At 37.9% G+C, this 15716-nt stretch overlaps 1 protein-coding gene across 2 annotated transcripts in view; it reads left to right on the forward strand.

Annotated features, from left to right (window-relative positions):
• Positions 1–1979: 1979 nt before the first annotated feature.
• Positions 1980–15716, forward strand: part of LOC141605646 (uncharacterized) — a 31675-nt gene continuing 17938 nt past the window's right edge. Inside the window, exons 1-3 of one of the 2 annotated variants that reach the window (XM_074424526.1) lie at positions 1980–2542; positions 13324–13403; positions 15163–15213. In XM_074424526.1, coding sequence (XP_074280627.1) covers positions 2273–2542; positions 13324–13403; positions 15163–15213 — 401 coding nt within the window. In that variant the 5' untranslated portion in view covers positions 1980–2272. The remainder of the gene's footprint in view (positions 2543–13323; positions 13404–15162; positions 15214–15716) is intronic. The other variant, XM_074424525.1, reaches the window with a different exon arrangement.

Consider the following 15716-nt stretch of genomic DNA (forward strand, 5'->3'; position numbering starts at 1 on the left):
ATGAACGACATGGTGATGGTTTGTGTTGTATATGGTCAAATGAATATGAAAGTCAATGCTTCACTTGCTTTCACATGAATTAATTCGTCTCAACCCAATTTGCTCACCAATTTCCGTCTCATTTTTCCTCTAGCTCGAATCTCCTCTTTATTATTCCGCCTCACCTACAAATTATAATTAATAAATACGATAATAATACTAACATTATATAATAAATCGACTAATTATTAAATCTAATTAAGACGACTAATTATTATGAATTAGTAATTAAATGAGCTATCTAATCAATTAAGCACGCAAAATCGAGTCGGAATAAGCTATAAATGAGGGGTAAAATACGACTAAAATACTATTCATCAGACATTCTCGATATCAACATCTCGTAGAATAGCAAATAGGAAGCTATAGACATAAGAAACGACCCTAATTGACACAAAAAGCATGCGAAACGAGGCTAATTAGGGGATTAAAAGTGCGTAAAGATGAACCACATCATACCTCGTTCTTCATTTACGCTTCAAAAGGTCCTAAGAAGTGATTTTCTACTTGCCTGACCGTGCCCTCTAGGCTTTCAGAATCTCGAACTAAAAAGATGCTCCGTGGCTTAACTTGAGAATTGCATATTTATGCCGCTTCTCGTCATCAAGATCTTTAAAATCGAACATTCGATCAATCTTACACTCCCATTCCAAATAATCTCCAGGTTCGGTTCCTCCAATGAACTTAGGAAGTCCAATAATTTTGAATTCGTCCACTGGACGTGGTGGATCTTCACACCTTGGTTGCCATCGTGGTCTCTCTCCTGTAGATTTCGCGGAGGTTAGTTATAAAATTAGGATCGTTAAAATCGATCACCGTCTAGGATTAAAATCCGAAGCTCTAATACCACAAATTGATACGAATTGTGGAAGGTTAACGAACTTTTAATGACCTTTAAGATGTTACGTATTTGGCGTGACAAATAAACAAACTAAACCAACATAAAAATGGGATATTACTCGAATTAGGCCCTGTTCTTTTGGATTGAAACGGATCTGATCTGAACTGAACTGAACTTATAGGATCAATCGAATCGAATCAACTTATAGGATCTCGAATCGAATCAACTTATTGGATCTCGAATCGAACTTATAAGATCTCGAATCAATCGAATCGAACTTATAGGATCTCGAATCGAATCGAACTTATAGAATCTGAACTGAACTTATAGAATCCGATTTTAAATTAACTTAAATTAATTTAACTTAAATATTATTATTATTATTATTATTATTGGTCTTGTTCTTGTTCTTGTTGTTATTTTTATTATTATTATTTTGTTTTTCTTGTAAACCGCAACTTTTGATTATTATTATTATTATTATTATAAAAAACGCAAACTTTTAGTGAGATTCAACAAAAAATTTACATGAAATTAGTGGGCAGCCAAGAGAGAACACTGATAAGAAAATATAGTCTAAAACACAAGGTAAAATAATAACATTTTTCCGCTTTATATACATTGGTTTGTTCATACATTATAGCACGGTTACATTACGATAAAAAATAATGAGAAGAGTGATAATTTTGTTTTGAAAATAATAATGTATATATGTATCGAATAATTAATAACGTCAAATGTTTTTCCGTCGGTTTTTAAAAATAATACTTCGTACATTATTTTTCTAAACTGAATTTATAAGATCTGAACTTATAGGATCTGAACTGAATTTATAGGATCTCGAATCAATCGAATCAACTTATAGGATTCGAATCAATCAATCGAACTTATAGGATCTGAACTTATAGGATCTGAATCGAATCAACTTATAGGATCTCGAATCGAATCAACTTAACTTATAGGATCTCAATCAATCAACTTATAGGATCTGATCTGAACTGAACTTATAGGATTGACTTTAAGTCCAAAAGAACAGGGCCTTAGACCTATAATTCGGATAATGATCATATACATATCGGTATTTATTTTAGCGCTACCTAGCTCCCCTTCCGAGCGCACTTAAATTCCCACTTGACTGACAAGAAATCTTCCAATGGCCCCTGCCAGCTAATACGTGCTAACACCGAAATTTAAGAATTTTTACATCTCTCTCTCTCTCTCTCTCTCTTCTTTGTCTTTCTTACATTCAAACCTCAGATACTACTCCTCCTTGTTCTCAAATCCCAAACAGATTCAAATGTAATCTACCCAAATTCCATAACTTCCCACCCTAATTGATTGATTTCACTCCTACCAATTGTTTCCAATTAATTTGGTTACAAGTAAATATTTATGTCAAGCAGTTATAACAGCCCGTCTAGGAGCCCCGGTAGGGGTTCCACAACGGCGGCAGCGGCGGCGGCCAGGTTACAGCTTGGCGCAGTGTCGCGGCTGCGATCTTCTTCTTTGAAGAAACCTCCGGAACCGCTTCGGCGCGCGGTGGCTGATTCTCTCTCCTCTTCTGCGTCTTCTTCCACATTCTCTTCGATTTCTGCGCTTTCTTCTCATCATCTTGCCAGCAGCCCTTCTGTCCATGCATCTGAGGCGTCGCGCACTCTTCGGGTTTCTTTCTACTCTTAATTTTTTTATTTTTTTTTTTATTATTTTACTTTTAACTTTTACTTTTGTTTTACTAGTGTTGTACCTCCTTGTGTTATTTGTATGGATAAAATTGAGTGTCTAATTTTGAGGGTTTTTATTTGTGTCCTTGGATTTGGTGAAAGTTTGATGATTTATCATGTGAGGTGTGTGATTTGCCGTTTTGATGGTTGGAATTTTGAATGCTACTGCGAGGACTGGGAGGACAGTGTTGTATTCTTCGATGAATATATGCAACAGTAACAGCTCACTGATTAATGATTGAATGTAGCCAATAACATTACCCGAGTGCCTTTTGAGGGCTTCTGAAGATGGCAGGAAGTGATCGAATGTATACTTGATGAGGCTTTTGTCGCATAAGCCTATCATACAAATTAACCGTACAACCAAACTATGTAGTAGGGAAGTAGGGTGTCGAATCCACAAAGATGGTGGGTTAGAAATGGTTTATAAGTCTCGGTCTTCGTTTTGGTCAATAAGATTGGAGTGATTATCTATGCTAAAAGTCTTAGCTAATAACATGAAATGAATGAACAAGCAAGTAAATAAATAAGTTAAGCACAATGAGAAGGGAGACTAGGGTGTCAGGGTCACCCAAGTAGGAGGGGTCTAGTCTAAGTCGATATAAAAGATGGAACGGAGAATGAAGTCTAAGTGTGTCTCTATCTCTCGAAACAATGGGTCAAGCCTAGTTAAACTTTCGTCCTAACTAGTCCTAACCCACTTATCTAGTATGGTCTAACTAATCTCGAATCTCGCCGTAGGCGAGTCAAACCAAACAAGGAAAGCCAAACTCTAGTCCAAGCAATCCGACAAACATGTTCAAAGCACAAGATAAGAGGCAAACAAACATTTAGCATTCAATCACAACTCAAATCAAACCCATTAATGCCACAAAAGCTTCCCTTTAACCCTAGTTTTAATCTACTCACTAAACATAATTAAAACTACACTAATTAAACTAACAAATAACAATAAACATAAAATAAACACGATTAAGTAATAAAGATTCAAACTTAAATAGGATTAAACACTAGATCTATAAAAACAATAGATTTGAGAGAATAACGATAAATAAATAAAGGGCGAGAATTCATACCAAAATAAAGGTAACATTCAATAGATGAACATAAGAAGAAGCTAGATTAAAAAAAGTCGGAAATTTGAGTACGAATTAACGGAATTAAATTAGAGTAATTAATCTAAAAGACAGAAAATAAAATAAGAGAGTTTTTCTATGTTTTTCAATTCTAATCCTAGTGCCAGAGCAAAAAATCCGATTATCCAAACTGATCCGATATCCGATCTGAATCCGATCCGAATGTTTGGATATCCGATCCGAAAGTTAAGTTTGGTTTGGATATGTGATCCGAAATCTTTGGTTTTGGTTTGGATATGGATATTAGAATTAAAACATTTGGATATCCGATCCAATCCGATACTATAGTTTTCTAGTATAATTTCGAGAAAATAAAATTTTATTTGATTCAACAACTTAATTAATGTTTAAAATATTAGAGAAATATCTAGATGGTACTTAAATTTTATGTCGAGAACATTGGAATAAGAATACTAATGAAAATCATCATGTAAGACTATGAATATAATCGTGTTTCAAACTTAATTTTAAAGTAAATTCAAAAGTATGGATATCCGATGGATATCCGCATCCGATCCGATTATTTTGGATACCCGAACATTGGATATCCGAAACATTTGGTTTGGATATTGGATATCTAACTTCAGGATTTTTAATATGGATATCCGATCCGAACTAGCACTTTGGATCAAATACCCGATCCGTACTCTGCCCTACTGTGTAGTGCCTACTACTGCTTGCTTGCCGTCAAAAATATAATGTGAAAATCTTGGCAATTGGAATCTACATTTGTTTCTATACGGTCTCTCAACTAAAATGAACAACAAACGAAATCCGCAAAACGACGCACTGCAAATTAGATAGGAAGCTGGTCACGTGCTTTGACAACAAGACCCCACACACAAGTTCACCTGACGCGAAATAATTCACCCCACATCTCTTCATTTACGCCCGTTGATAATCTGGAGGTGATTCAAATCTTCCTCAAATTCGTGGTGCTCGGTGGAGACGGGTTTGCTCGAATCGATCATGGAGTCGGGTTATTGCTGCTTGCTCGTGGATGGCTCCCTCGTGGTGGCTTCGATTGGTGGAAGTGGACTCGGTCCAGGCTGCTGCTGTTGGGGTACGATTTGAACGAAGGCCGTCAATTGAAGGAGCAGATGGTGGTTCGGATTGGGCTCGGAATTCCGATGAGGTAAAAGGAGAAGCAAGGGAGCTGGTTGTTTGTGGAGCAATGATGGTGACTGGCCGGAGATGCGTCGAACCTCCTGGTGGCTGGGTTCGATTGGAACGAGCCATGGTGACTTGGGTGGTGTTTGCCGATTCCAGGCTACTGCTCGGTAATGAAGGCACGCCGTGGTGGTCTGAAATTGGAACGCAGGTTTGGCAAGGCAAATAAGAGGTAAAAACATGAGTAAAATGACACTAAAATGATACTTATCAATACTGTCTTACACCTTTGCTAACACATATAGGAACAAATTGTTGGAGAGGCTGGTTTACCTGTTAGTGAATTAATGCTGCCAACATTCGGTGTATGTATTTTCGTGTGCATTGTGATGCACTACAGGTAAATGCCAAATACAACGGGCAGCGATAATGATTAACGATAATGTTCTTTTGACTGAATGTGGTGAAAGTTTGCTGCTTTTTATTTTTTATATGTTAGCTGTGTAATTGAGTTGTGGTAAATGCAAATTTGGAAGTTCACTGTGTTGTCAACGGCCTTTATAAGTGGAAATAGCTCGGGAGCAATAGTTTACTTATTTAAAACAGTTAAGCAATGTGTCAACTTGCATTTCCTTTTCCAATTGGTTTTGGTTTGGTTTAAGTTATATGAACTAGAGTTATTCTTGTTCATTTCTAATTGAGTGTGAATTCTTTTGAAAGGTGGTAGCAATGTAGGATTTTAGAAGAGTTAGGTAGGGGTCTTCTATCTCCCTGCCCCTCTCCAAAAATATTTTGAAAAAAATTCAAGGATTTAAGTCTATATACTATATTTTGGGTCATGGTTCTCATAATTTTCTTTGTCTGGATCCGCTATTGGGTGATGGACTATTGTTTACAAACCGGTAGAATTAAAGTGGATCTAACAATAGGAATGTGAGGCGGTATTGAAGTTGTATTTTTCCTCTTTGTTTGGAATAGTACTTTTGTTGGTGGCAATAGAAACGAAATTATGTGAAAAAAAGTAAAAGGATAGCCCAATAGAAACGAAATTATGTGAAAAAAAGTGAAGGATAGCCTATGAGTATCAAATATGTCCTTCCAGTGGGCCGGGCCACATCTTAAACACAGTCTTTTACGGTCCTTGATTTCCTAGGTCGTTGTCCTTCCATTTGTTTGGGTCCATTACACTTTGAAAATAACACCTGTTTAAGGAAAGGGTAAATGCAAAGGTACATTTGTCAAGAGAGGGCTTAAGTAAGCGAATAGATGATGGAACTCGTGATTTTTTTTTGTGAGTAACGTTGCCTGTAAAGGAAAATAGACACTCCCTCCAATTCTATGTATTCTTCCCTTTGTTTGTGGGCACGAGAATTAAGGAGAAGAATAAAATAAGAGTAAAAAGTTGGGTGGGGTTTTGTAGTAGGAGAGAGGGATGAATAATTATGAGTTAAATAGGAAATGGTGGGGCCAAAATATTAAGGAAAGTAATAAAATATGAGTAAAAAAGTTGGGTGGGGTTTGGTGATAGGAGAGAGAAATGAATAAAATAAGAGTAAAAGTTTCCAAAATAAGAAAGGGGAAGAAAACCTGAATAATCCGTTTTAGGAAATAGGGAAGAATATATAGAATAGGAGGGAGTAAAAGATAAACAAAAAGAGCATGTAAAAAAAAAAAGAAAAGTAAGAAAAATGTGAATCAAAATTAGAGTGGCAAAATGGGTTTGTAAAACAAAAAGTGCAGTACGATTTTTACTCATTACAGTACTTTTTGCACCAAATTTTCCATTTGTCTACCCTTGACTAAAAAAAATCAAACCTATCTAATTCTCTCTACCCTCTCTCTATTATTGAAATCTTAACCTTCTTCAATCACTTTAAAATTCTTCAGTAATGAATGATTATTCGAGGGAAGAGCTGCTATTTAATCATTTTGTTAATCGTATATTAATAATTAAATTAACTCTTTCTTATAATTTTGTTCCTTTTTTAATTGGGTTATTTAATGAGAATAATCCATTCTATGCCTCTCCTTCTCATTTTAATCCATCCTATGTTTTAACCCATATTAATCTGAACTATGTACTCATTTATCTTTTATTAAACTTAGCCTAATTTTTACCTATTACAATAGGTAAGGTTTCAGGTCATAAAGATTGTGGACCCTTTTTTTTTTTTTCTTCGATGAACTAAGCTAATTCATTTCTTCTTTCTAATCTTCAACTTTTCCCCAAATTAAAAATAAAAACCCAGAAAATCATACTTCCTTAAATCTCTTAATCAATCACTCTGTATCAAATAAATTTCCACCAAGAAGTTTGATAATACAACCACAAATCAGACTCAATCTCCTTCAATCTTTCCTCGATAAACAGTAACATGTTCATCATTCTTTCCTCCTTCCTTTTGTTCAATCAACTATACGATTCTCCATGTTTTTGAAATTGAGGACGCCATTGTTGTTGATGGTTTTTGAGAGAAAAGGAGAAGACTCGATGGAATCATACGGAATCACCCAAATTAAAACATCTTTCATCTCCTTCTTCTTCCAAAAACTCCCAATTTCCATTCACCATTAATACCCCTCTTTTCTTGTGTTTCTTTTTCCCTAATCCACCGAAATTAAAACCTGTATTTATTTTCACCATTTTCTATCACCTAAAAATCCCATGTCAAGATATCAATTGTGCAACTCCTCTGCTCTTGACCACTGCCATCATCCTTTCTTTCTACCCCGCCATCTCGCCCCAACACCCCACATAATTGTGGTCGACCACATCTGGTCGCCGGCGGGAGGAGGCTCAGGCGAGTCACGTGTTCACTTGTAAGAGGTTACTGGTGAGTGGGAACAAGTGGGTGGTCGTAGGTGAAACATTGTCATTGATGGGGAATCTGGTAGTGGTGATGCTGATGGTGGTAGGGTGGGGCGTGGTGATGGTGGTAGGGTGGTTATTGGTGTTTGGTGATTGGTGATGAAAATGAAGGGGATGAAGTTAAAATGTTATTATGGTTTTTAATGATTTTAATTTTTTTTTTTTTTTTTAAGTATGACCTGTCAAACAAGTAGTCGATTACCCGGTGCATTGAAAGATAAATGAATGCATAGCTCATATTAATATGGGTTAAAACGTAGGATGGATTAAAATGAGAAGAAGGAGCATAGGATGGATTATTCCTATTAAATAACCCTTTTTAATTAGGGTTTATGTCTAAATTAATTTAGGGCTTATTAATGTGTCATGGTGGGTTTGTTGGCTGTGGTTTATGGTCAGGCGTCACCGATGTGGTTCAATGGTGGTCCGTCAGCGACCTGAGAATGGTCGTTGGAGGTTGTGTGAGGATTGGATGTGTTGGTAATGTAGCAATGAAGCAAACTAGTAATGTACACTACGTAGTACACATACACTGATGCACAAAAATCCCCTCCGTAGTACTCAATGTAGTAAAGAGTAATGTACTCCGTCTGTAATGCTTACCCTCCACCACGACACCACCCTAACCCAACCATGCCGACATGCCAGTTCATCCCCATCATCCCCATCCCCACTGTCGCTCCTGTTGTCGATGGTTTGGTCGTCCGACAAGCTCCCTTCCCGCCGGCGACCACTATAACGCAATGTATAATCTGCCGCTAAGCCACCCCCAATCACCCTAAGTGCAACGACACCATTCGTGTCACTACCTTGACCGACCGGTGCAACACCGCCGGATTCCCACCGCCGGCAACCTAGTTGGTCGACAAATCCCTTAGCCAACATTGAATGGAGGTTTGAAATTAGTGAGAATATATTAGAGAGAAGTTAGAGAAGGAAAATGGGAGGTAAAAATGAGAGGGGTATAATTGTCAAATGTGTACTATGATGAGTAAAATGTGTACTGCGAAAATCAATCTAATTATCCATCACTCTGGCTAATAGATCCAAAAGACCTAAAAGAGTCGGAACCATAAACTATCTCTCCATCAAGAATATGCCTCCCTACCTCCCCACTAAATCTACACTCAAATATTTCGTCTTTTTTGTGCTTAGTGTAAACCCGAGAGATTCTAACATTTGTCTGTTTCCTTTCAACTCCTTCATTTGTTTAATCAATCAATCCTTCATTTGTTTAATCAATCAATCAACACAATATCTAGTGCGAACATCATACACCATGAAACCTCGTCTTGAATTGATCCTGTAAACTCGTCCATAACAATAGCAAAAAGCAAAGGACTAAGACAAAACCTTGGTGCATTCCAATTGTAATAGGGAGCTTTTTTGTGTTCCCCACATTAGTCGATATACTTGTAGTGGCTCCCTCATACATGTTCTTTATAAGATCAATATATTTCGCGACACGTCTTTCTTTGTTAATGCTCACCAAAGTACAGCACTTGTCTTGACTCTGTATCTTACGCCTTCTCAAAATCATTGAACACCATATGTAAATCATTCTTCTTGTCCCGATACTTCTCCATTAATTATCTCATAAGATGGATCGCCTCCATCGTTGATCTTCGAGGCATAAATCCATAAATCCAAACTGTCTTAAGGATATCCTCACCATCCTCGTAAGCCTTTTTTCAATCACTCTTTCCTATAACTTCTTGGTATGACTCATCAAGTTTAATTCCACTATAATTGGAGCACTCTTGAACATCACCTTTATTCTTAAACAATGAAAGCAAAGTACTCTTCCTTGAAGCCGAAGACATCCTATTACTTCTCCAAATCATGCTGAAAACTATTGTTAGCCATTCTAGTCCTTTCTCTCGTAAACATCTCTATACTTCAGGTCTTTCCGCTTTCTTCAATCCCATCTTCTATTAACCTCATCTTTTTGAATTTTCCGCATAAATTCCCAATTCACTATGTTAGGGCGAATACACAGATTATCAAAGTAATCCCTCCATCTATCTTTTATCTCTTTGTCTTCAACCAATACTTTTGTGATCAATATCCTTTTCACACATTTGACTCTTCCTACATCACGCGCGTCTTCTTGTCTTTTATCCGAGCAAGTTTATAGATTTCCTTCTCCCTCTTTCATATCTAATCTCGCATACAATTTCTCATTGACCTTTTCTTTAGCGTCCCGTACTGGTTTTTTTGCTTCCCTTCGAGGTTCCTTGTACTTCTCATAATTTTCCATAGTTCTACACTTTCCCAATGGCTTATACATCTCTCTTTTCTTCTTTATCACTTGACTTGCTTCCTCGTTCCACCAAGATGTGTCCTTGGTGGCGCGCACACCTTTGATTCTCCGAACACTTCTCTCACGACTTCCTTAATCTTATGCTTCATCCAAGTCATCGGACCATGTTTCACTATCCACCATTTTAGCCACAAATCTCACTTGATTATCTCTTTGATCACCTAAAGGTCTCTCCTCTTCCCTCAAAATGGAGCACCACAAGTTTCATGTTAGTGGCGTAACTCTCGCCCGGTATTACCTTGCAATCCGTGTAGCCCTTTGTCCACGAATTTTTGACTAAAAAGTAGTCTATCCGACCGACTTAAAATCTCATTTCATTAGTCTAATATACCACTTCCTGCTTCATTCTTCTCCCCTAGATCAAAATCCCCAAAACGGACTCTTAGGGGGTGTTTTGATAGTAAGAGTGAAGCGAAAGGAAAGGGAGGGGAGGGGGATAGAGGGGAGGGGGAAGGGAGAGGTGGAGTTTTTCCTCCAAATCTTTGATGTGGTGGAAGGATTTTCATTAGGCTTGAAGGAGGGAAAATGGATCCCTCCAAATCCCTCCCCCTCCATTTTCCTCCTACCTCATTTGTTATCCAAACGACTAATTTTGTATCACTTCCTTCCCCTCTCCTCCCTCTCCCTCCATCCAAACACATCCTTAGAGCCTACATGCCCATTAAGGTCGCCGCCACCTATTACTAATTTATCATAAGTAGGAACACCTCGAACTACCTCCTCTAAATTGTCCCGAAAATGTTGTTTATTAGCTGCATCCACCCCCACCTCCACCTCCACCTCCACCTCCACCTCCACCTCCACCTCCACCTCCACCTGTGGTGCGTAAACACTAATGATGGTTACTACCTCACCCGTTACCACAAGTTTTATACTCATAACGTTGTCACGCTTCCTAGACACATAAACTACATCAATAAACTTCTTATCGACAACTATCCCTACACCATTTCTTCCTCTATCCTTTCCGAATACTATAGTAACCCTAAGGAGGTAATTCAGCTAATTCTCTCGCCTTCTTTCCAACTTATTCCATTTAGTCTCTGGTAAACACATACCATTACATGAGCCCCTCTCCTTAACTTCAATTAATCTCTAAGTCAACAAATCAATGTTCCAAGTTCCAAATCGCTTCCAAATCGCATTCTGTTACCCTTAGCTTATGAGCTGACCTCTTAGCCAGCACACGACCTGAATGTGGTTGCACATTTGACTCCACTGTCGTTTGTCGGGATGGCGCGTCACTTCCAACAACCTACCAGCCTAACCATTTGACACCACCCCCCGTGCAGAAGCGGCGCTTCAGGGCGATGACTTAGCAACCTTGACTGATTAAACACTACACCCGGGCCTAGGAAGTGCAGCGGAGCTACAACGCTTATGAGGAAACGCCCCAACAAAATTCGAATTATGATTCATGACCATAAAGTGCGACGGGAATTTTTACGCTGACTACCATAACCCTCCCTCTTCATCTGGGCTTGGGACCGGCACGGGAGTTACTATCACAGGCAGAGTTAAAATAGTCCAAACATAATCAATAAATTTTTTTTCTTAATAAAAGAGTTATGATTTTAAATGGAAACATGCAGTCCTAGTTGAAGAGTATCTGAATCGTTGTTGCCTCTATGATAGTCTACATGTGAAACACTGGAATGTCATTGAACTTCATATTGTTGTTTCAATTAAGTCTGTGATTTTGGGTACGAGGAAATTTGTTGCATTGCAGAAGTAATTCACGAAGGGAGTGAAATCGGTGTATTTAGAACACTTTCTGTTTAAGGTTAATGATTGAATGTTTAAGGTTAATGAATGAACCAGTGAAGTGATTTAGTTGCAGAGGCGTAGCCACATAGTGGCTAGTGGGCCTTGAGACCCCACAGTTTTTTTGGATAACTGATGTTTTTTTTATTGTTAAATTGATATAATTTCAAAATTATTAAGACCCCATAATAAAATAGACCCTACTCTTAACATTTTTTTGCTACCCCACTGTTGTTTGATGCAAAAGATTATAGTAGGCGTTTGGTATATTGCACACTGTTGGATCCTTTCCTTATTTTGTACACTGCACAATTACTCCCTTCATAATTCCAAAATTTCCCATTTCCTTTTGTGCCCTTTTTTTTTGTTTATTCCCTTTTCCAATTATTGCAAATTTTTGTTCACAATATGACCGTTGTATCCTCTCTCATCCCTTCCATGTGCAGTTAAATGAACCATCCTCTCTTACGCCACTAATATCTACCTTTTCCATTTCCTAGAAAGTTGTGCCAAACCCGAACCAGGCTTGATACGAAAAATGGAGGGAGTAGTGCTATCATCTACTCCCTCCGTATCATACAAATGGTAACGTAGTAAAAAATGGGGTTTTTAAGAAAAGAGGGTAAAAGAAGGGGTAAAGAGGGAAGAAAATAGGTGGGGTATGTAATTGTGGGTTTAATTGTGAGTTAGTAGGTGGGGTATGTAGTGGCATTTTATGTAAATATCAAATGGGTATAAGGATAATTTGGTGATGTTGTTGGCCAAATAAGGAATGTTACCATTGGTGTGGTACGGCCGTATTAGGTAAGTGTTACCATTGGTCTGGTACGGAGGGAGTATTACAGGAATCTCATTTCTAGGAAATTTCATATCACTTACTGTTGCTCATTGGAACTAAGGGATTGAACTGTTGCTCTAAGTGGTTCACGAATAACTTGGGTCAAGAAATATTTACAGGGACCTTGTCACACAGATATCTTTACATGGGCCAAAAACCATTCTAGTATGAAAAGGTGTTGTAGCCTGTGATGCTTGGACCTCGGGTACGGTTCTGGATACGAATCCGAGTGCCGAATCCCTGAAATCTCAAAATCAAGGAATCGGATACGAGGATCCGTGGAGTTAATGTTGGACTCAGCAATTTTAAAAAAAAAAAACTATTTATGTATATATTAACTGAACTTTTTTAGGTTACTTGAATCCTGTTTTTCACTTGGGAAATTTTGATTTTTATCTTATCTTGAGAGAAAGTGAAAGTGTGTTACAGTTGGTGTTAGTGCAGACTGCAGACTTCTATGCTTTGCTTGATATTTTCAACATTGTAGTTTTTTGAGGAATGTACTTTTTAATGGTATGTCATTTCGAAGCATAATGGCACATTCTTGATTTAGCTTTCCTAAGAGCTATCTTCAAACTGAAAGTTTGTCTTCTTTTGATGCTGTATCCACTTTGTTGCTTAGCATGTTCTCTGTAATATTTTACATTGTTGGACTAAACAGTTGATATTAATGTGTTAACAGGATTACTTGGCAGCCCCTTCAACAACTGACCTTGCATATTGTGTAATTTTAGAACATACTCTTGCTGAGAGGGACCGCAGGTACACTTTTTTCTTCCCCACAAAATCTCTTGTCGATGTTGTGTTCATTATTGCTGGTGTAGTGAATTTGTTGCATATCAGATGTGTAAATTCAATCAATTTATCGTTGGCTGTGATGTTTAGTGGTTCATACTCCGTATGTTCTTGATTGATTATGTGTTCATGATTGTTGCGAAGTAGTTAACAGTGGATGTGACTAGTCTATATAGCTCTGCACACACAGAAGTAAGTTGCAATGTGTAGCTATCTCCAAACACTCAAGAAGCAGTTTTCAATTGGTTTTGAATATTAAAGTTGAATTATAAATTTCAAGTTTGTCGATATTTCTCTCGGTCAGTGCTTATAGATTAAGCTGCCTTCAAGTATTTGCTCCCTCGTGAAATTTTAAGTTCTCCATATGGGTGGTATCTTAGCTCTTCTGTAAATTTAAAAGCGGGCAAGGCTCACTAATGCACCAAGCAAAATGCATAGTGTCCCTTATTAATGGTTACTGTCTGAGAGCTTAGATGTATGCTATACTTCCCCCGCTTTCCTCTCGTGCAAGTTTTGAATTGTCAAGGTTTTCTCCTACAGCTGTACACTTGTACAAGCATTTTCTATCAGACATTGATGTGGCCCAATTTATTATTCCCTTTGGGCACATTATTTTAAAGAGGGAGTATTATACTTCTAAAATGTGCAAGTCGTTAGATAATTAGAACTAAATTTAATACCACTAAAATTGTAATCCAAACAGCTACCCCACCCTCACACTAACAGCTCCGCCGAATCAACAGCCCTAAGACCTTTCCCTCACCCTAGGCCTACAGCCCACCACTCAAAACTCTATCCAACCCCCGTCACTCAGACTTCCTCTCATCCCTCAATCCATCATTCACACCTACCCTCACCACTGCCCACAACAACTGGAAGGAGATTTGGCTGCAGGGTTGATTAGGTTGGGTACAGTGAACAGATTAGGGGCAGGGGTTGTTGAAGCTCTGGACGTTGTCGAGGAGACCATCGATGAGGGCGAGAGGTCGTTGACTCGTCGTACAAAATCAGACAGGGATACTGGAGCTTGTGGCAGGTATTTTAGGGGGAGATTGTTGTTGTGGGAGGTAGGGGAGGAGAGATTGGGATGTACTGTGGAAGAGTGGACATCGGAGAAGAGTGGTGATTGGCAGACGAATGGGCATCGACTATGGGGGAGAGTGTTGGGGGCTAAGGGCGTGGTTTGTATTGGGAGCTGAATGGGTGACTAGCTACGGTTGGTGGTTATGGAGAGAGAGTGAGGTTGGTGGTTATGGAGATAGAGTGAAGAGATTAATTTGGTTTAAGAAAAAACTTCATTATGTTTATTAGTTAATAAACTATATTAAGAGATTTTAACTTAAGTTTAGTAATGGAAATCTTCTTAATTCCTTAATTTTTATAAGTATAATTTGGTAAAATTACTTTCGAAGAATGGAAATAAAAAAAAATGGGAAGAACAAAGCATAACATACATTTTGGGAAAGTGGGAAGAAGAAAATATTACAGAAGGGTTACATATGCGTGGCTTCTGAACATAGTTGCTTGAGTCCCCATTATAAGTTGTAAACATTGTTGAAAACGTGATCTTTTTGGAATTTACGCTATGGAGTATTCATCTTCTCTTAAAATTTGTTGCAAGGGCACTGGTATTAGGTCAGGTTTTTTACTAAAATCTTACTGACACTGGCATGTATGAGTTGATGAGTTTCTGGCATTGCTCTGACTATATTTTTACCTTGTGCAGTCCCGCAGTTGTTGAAAGGTGTATAGCACTCCTAAAACGTTATTTGTTAAGGTATGTTTGCCCTTTTTTTTTTTTTTTTTTTTTTTTTTTTTTTTTAAATGTGTGGTATAATTTCAATGTGGCACTTAGGAGTCAAGAGTCAGGATTATGCTGCATACATTGAATGATAGAAATTATGGATTTTTGTCTAGTCTTTATAGCTGTGAAAGCTTGTTCTTGTGCTTGTGGGTGATGGGACCTCTGTTTCAGTCTCTCTCTTAATGTTTCTCGTCTTAAAATTATCGTGGAATTCAGGCTTTTGATGTCCCTTTATACATAGTCTTCCCCTTCCTTTAATGGCCAGTTTGCTCCGCTAAAGGGAACATGATTTTTGATCAAATAATCCTTGAGGTATTCCTGTAAATATTTCTTTAGCATTGTTTCAATGCCTCCGCAGTAGTGGTTATACCCTGCCATATAAACTCTACTGCGAGCAAAACTTATTGTGCTTCCAGAGGTAGGCATTACTTTCTATCGCTACTGTAATTACAACAACATCATAGCCTTAATCCCAA

This window comes from Silene latifolia, chromosome 10 (assembly GCF_048544455.1).
Source record: "Silene latifolia isolate original U9 population chromosome 10, ASM4854445v1, whole genome shotgun sequence".
Classification (NCBI taxonomy): domain Eukaryota; kingdom Viridiplantae; phylum Streptophyta; class Magnoliopsida; order Caryophyllales; family Caryophyllaceae; genus Silene; species Silene latifolia.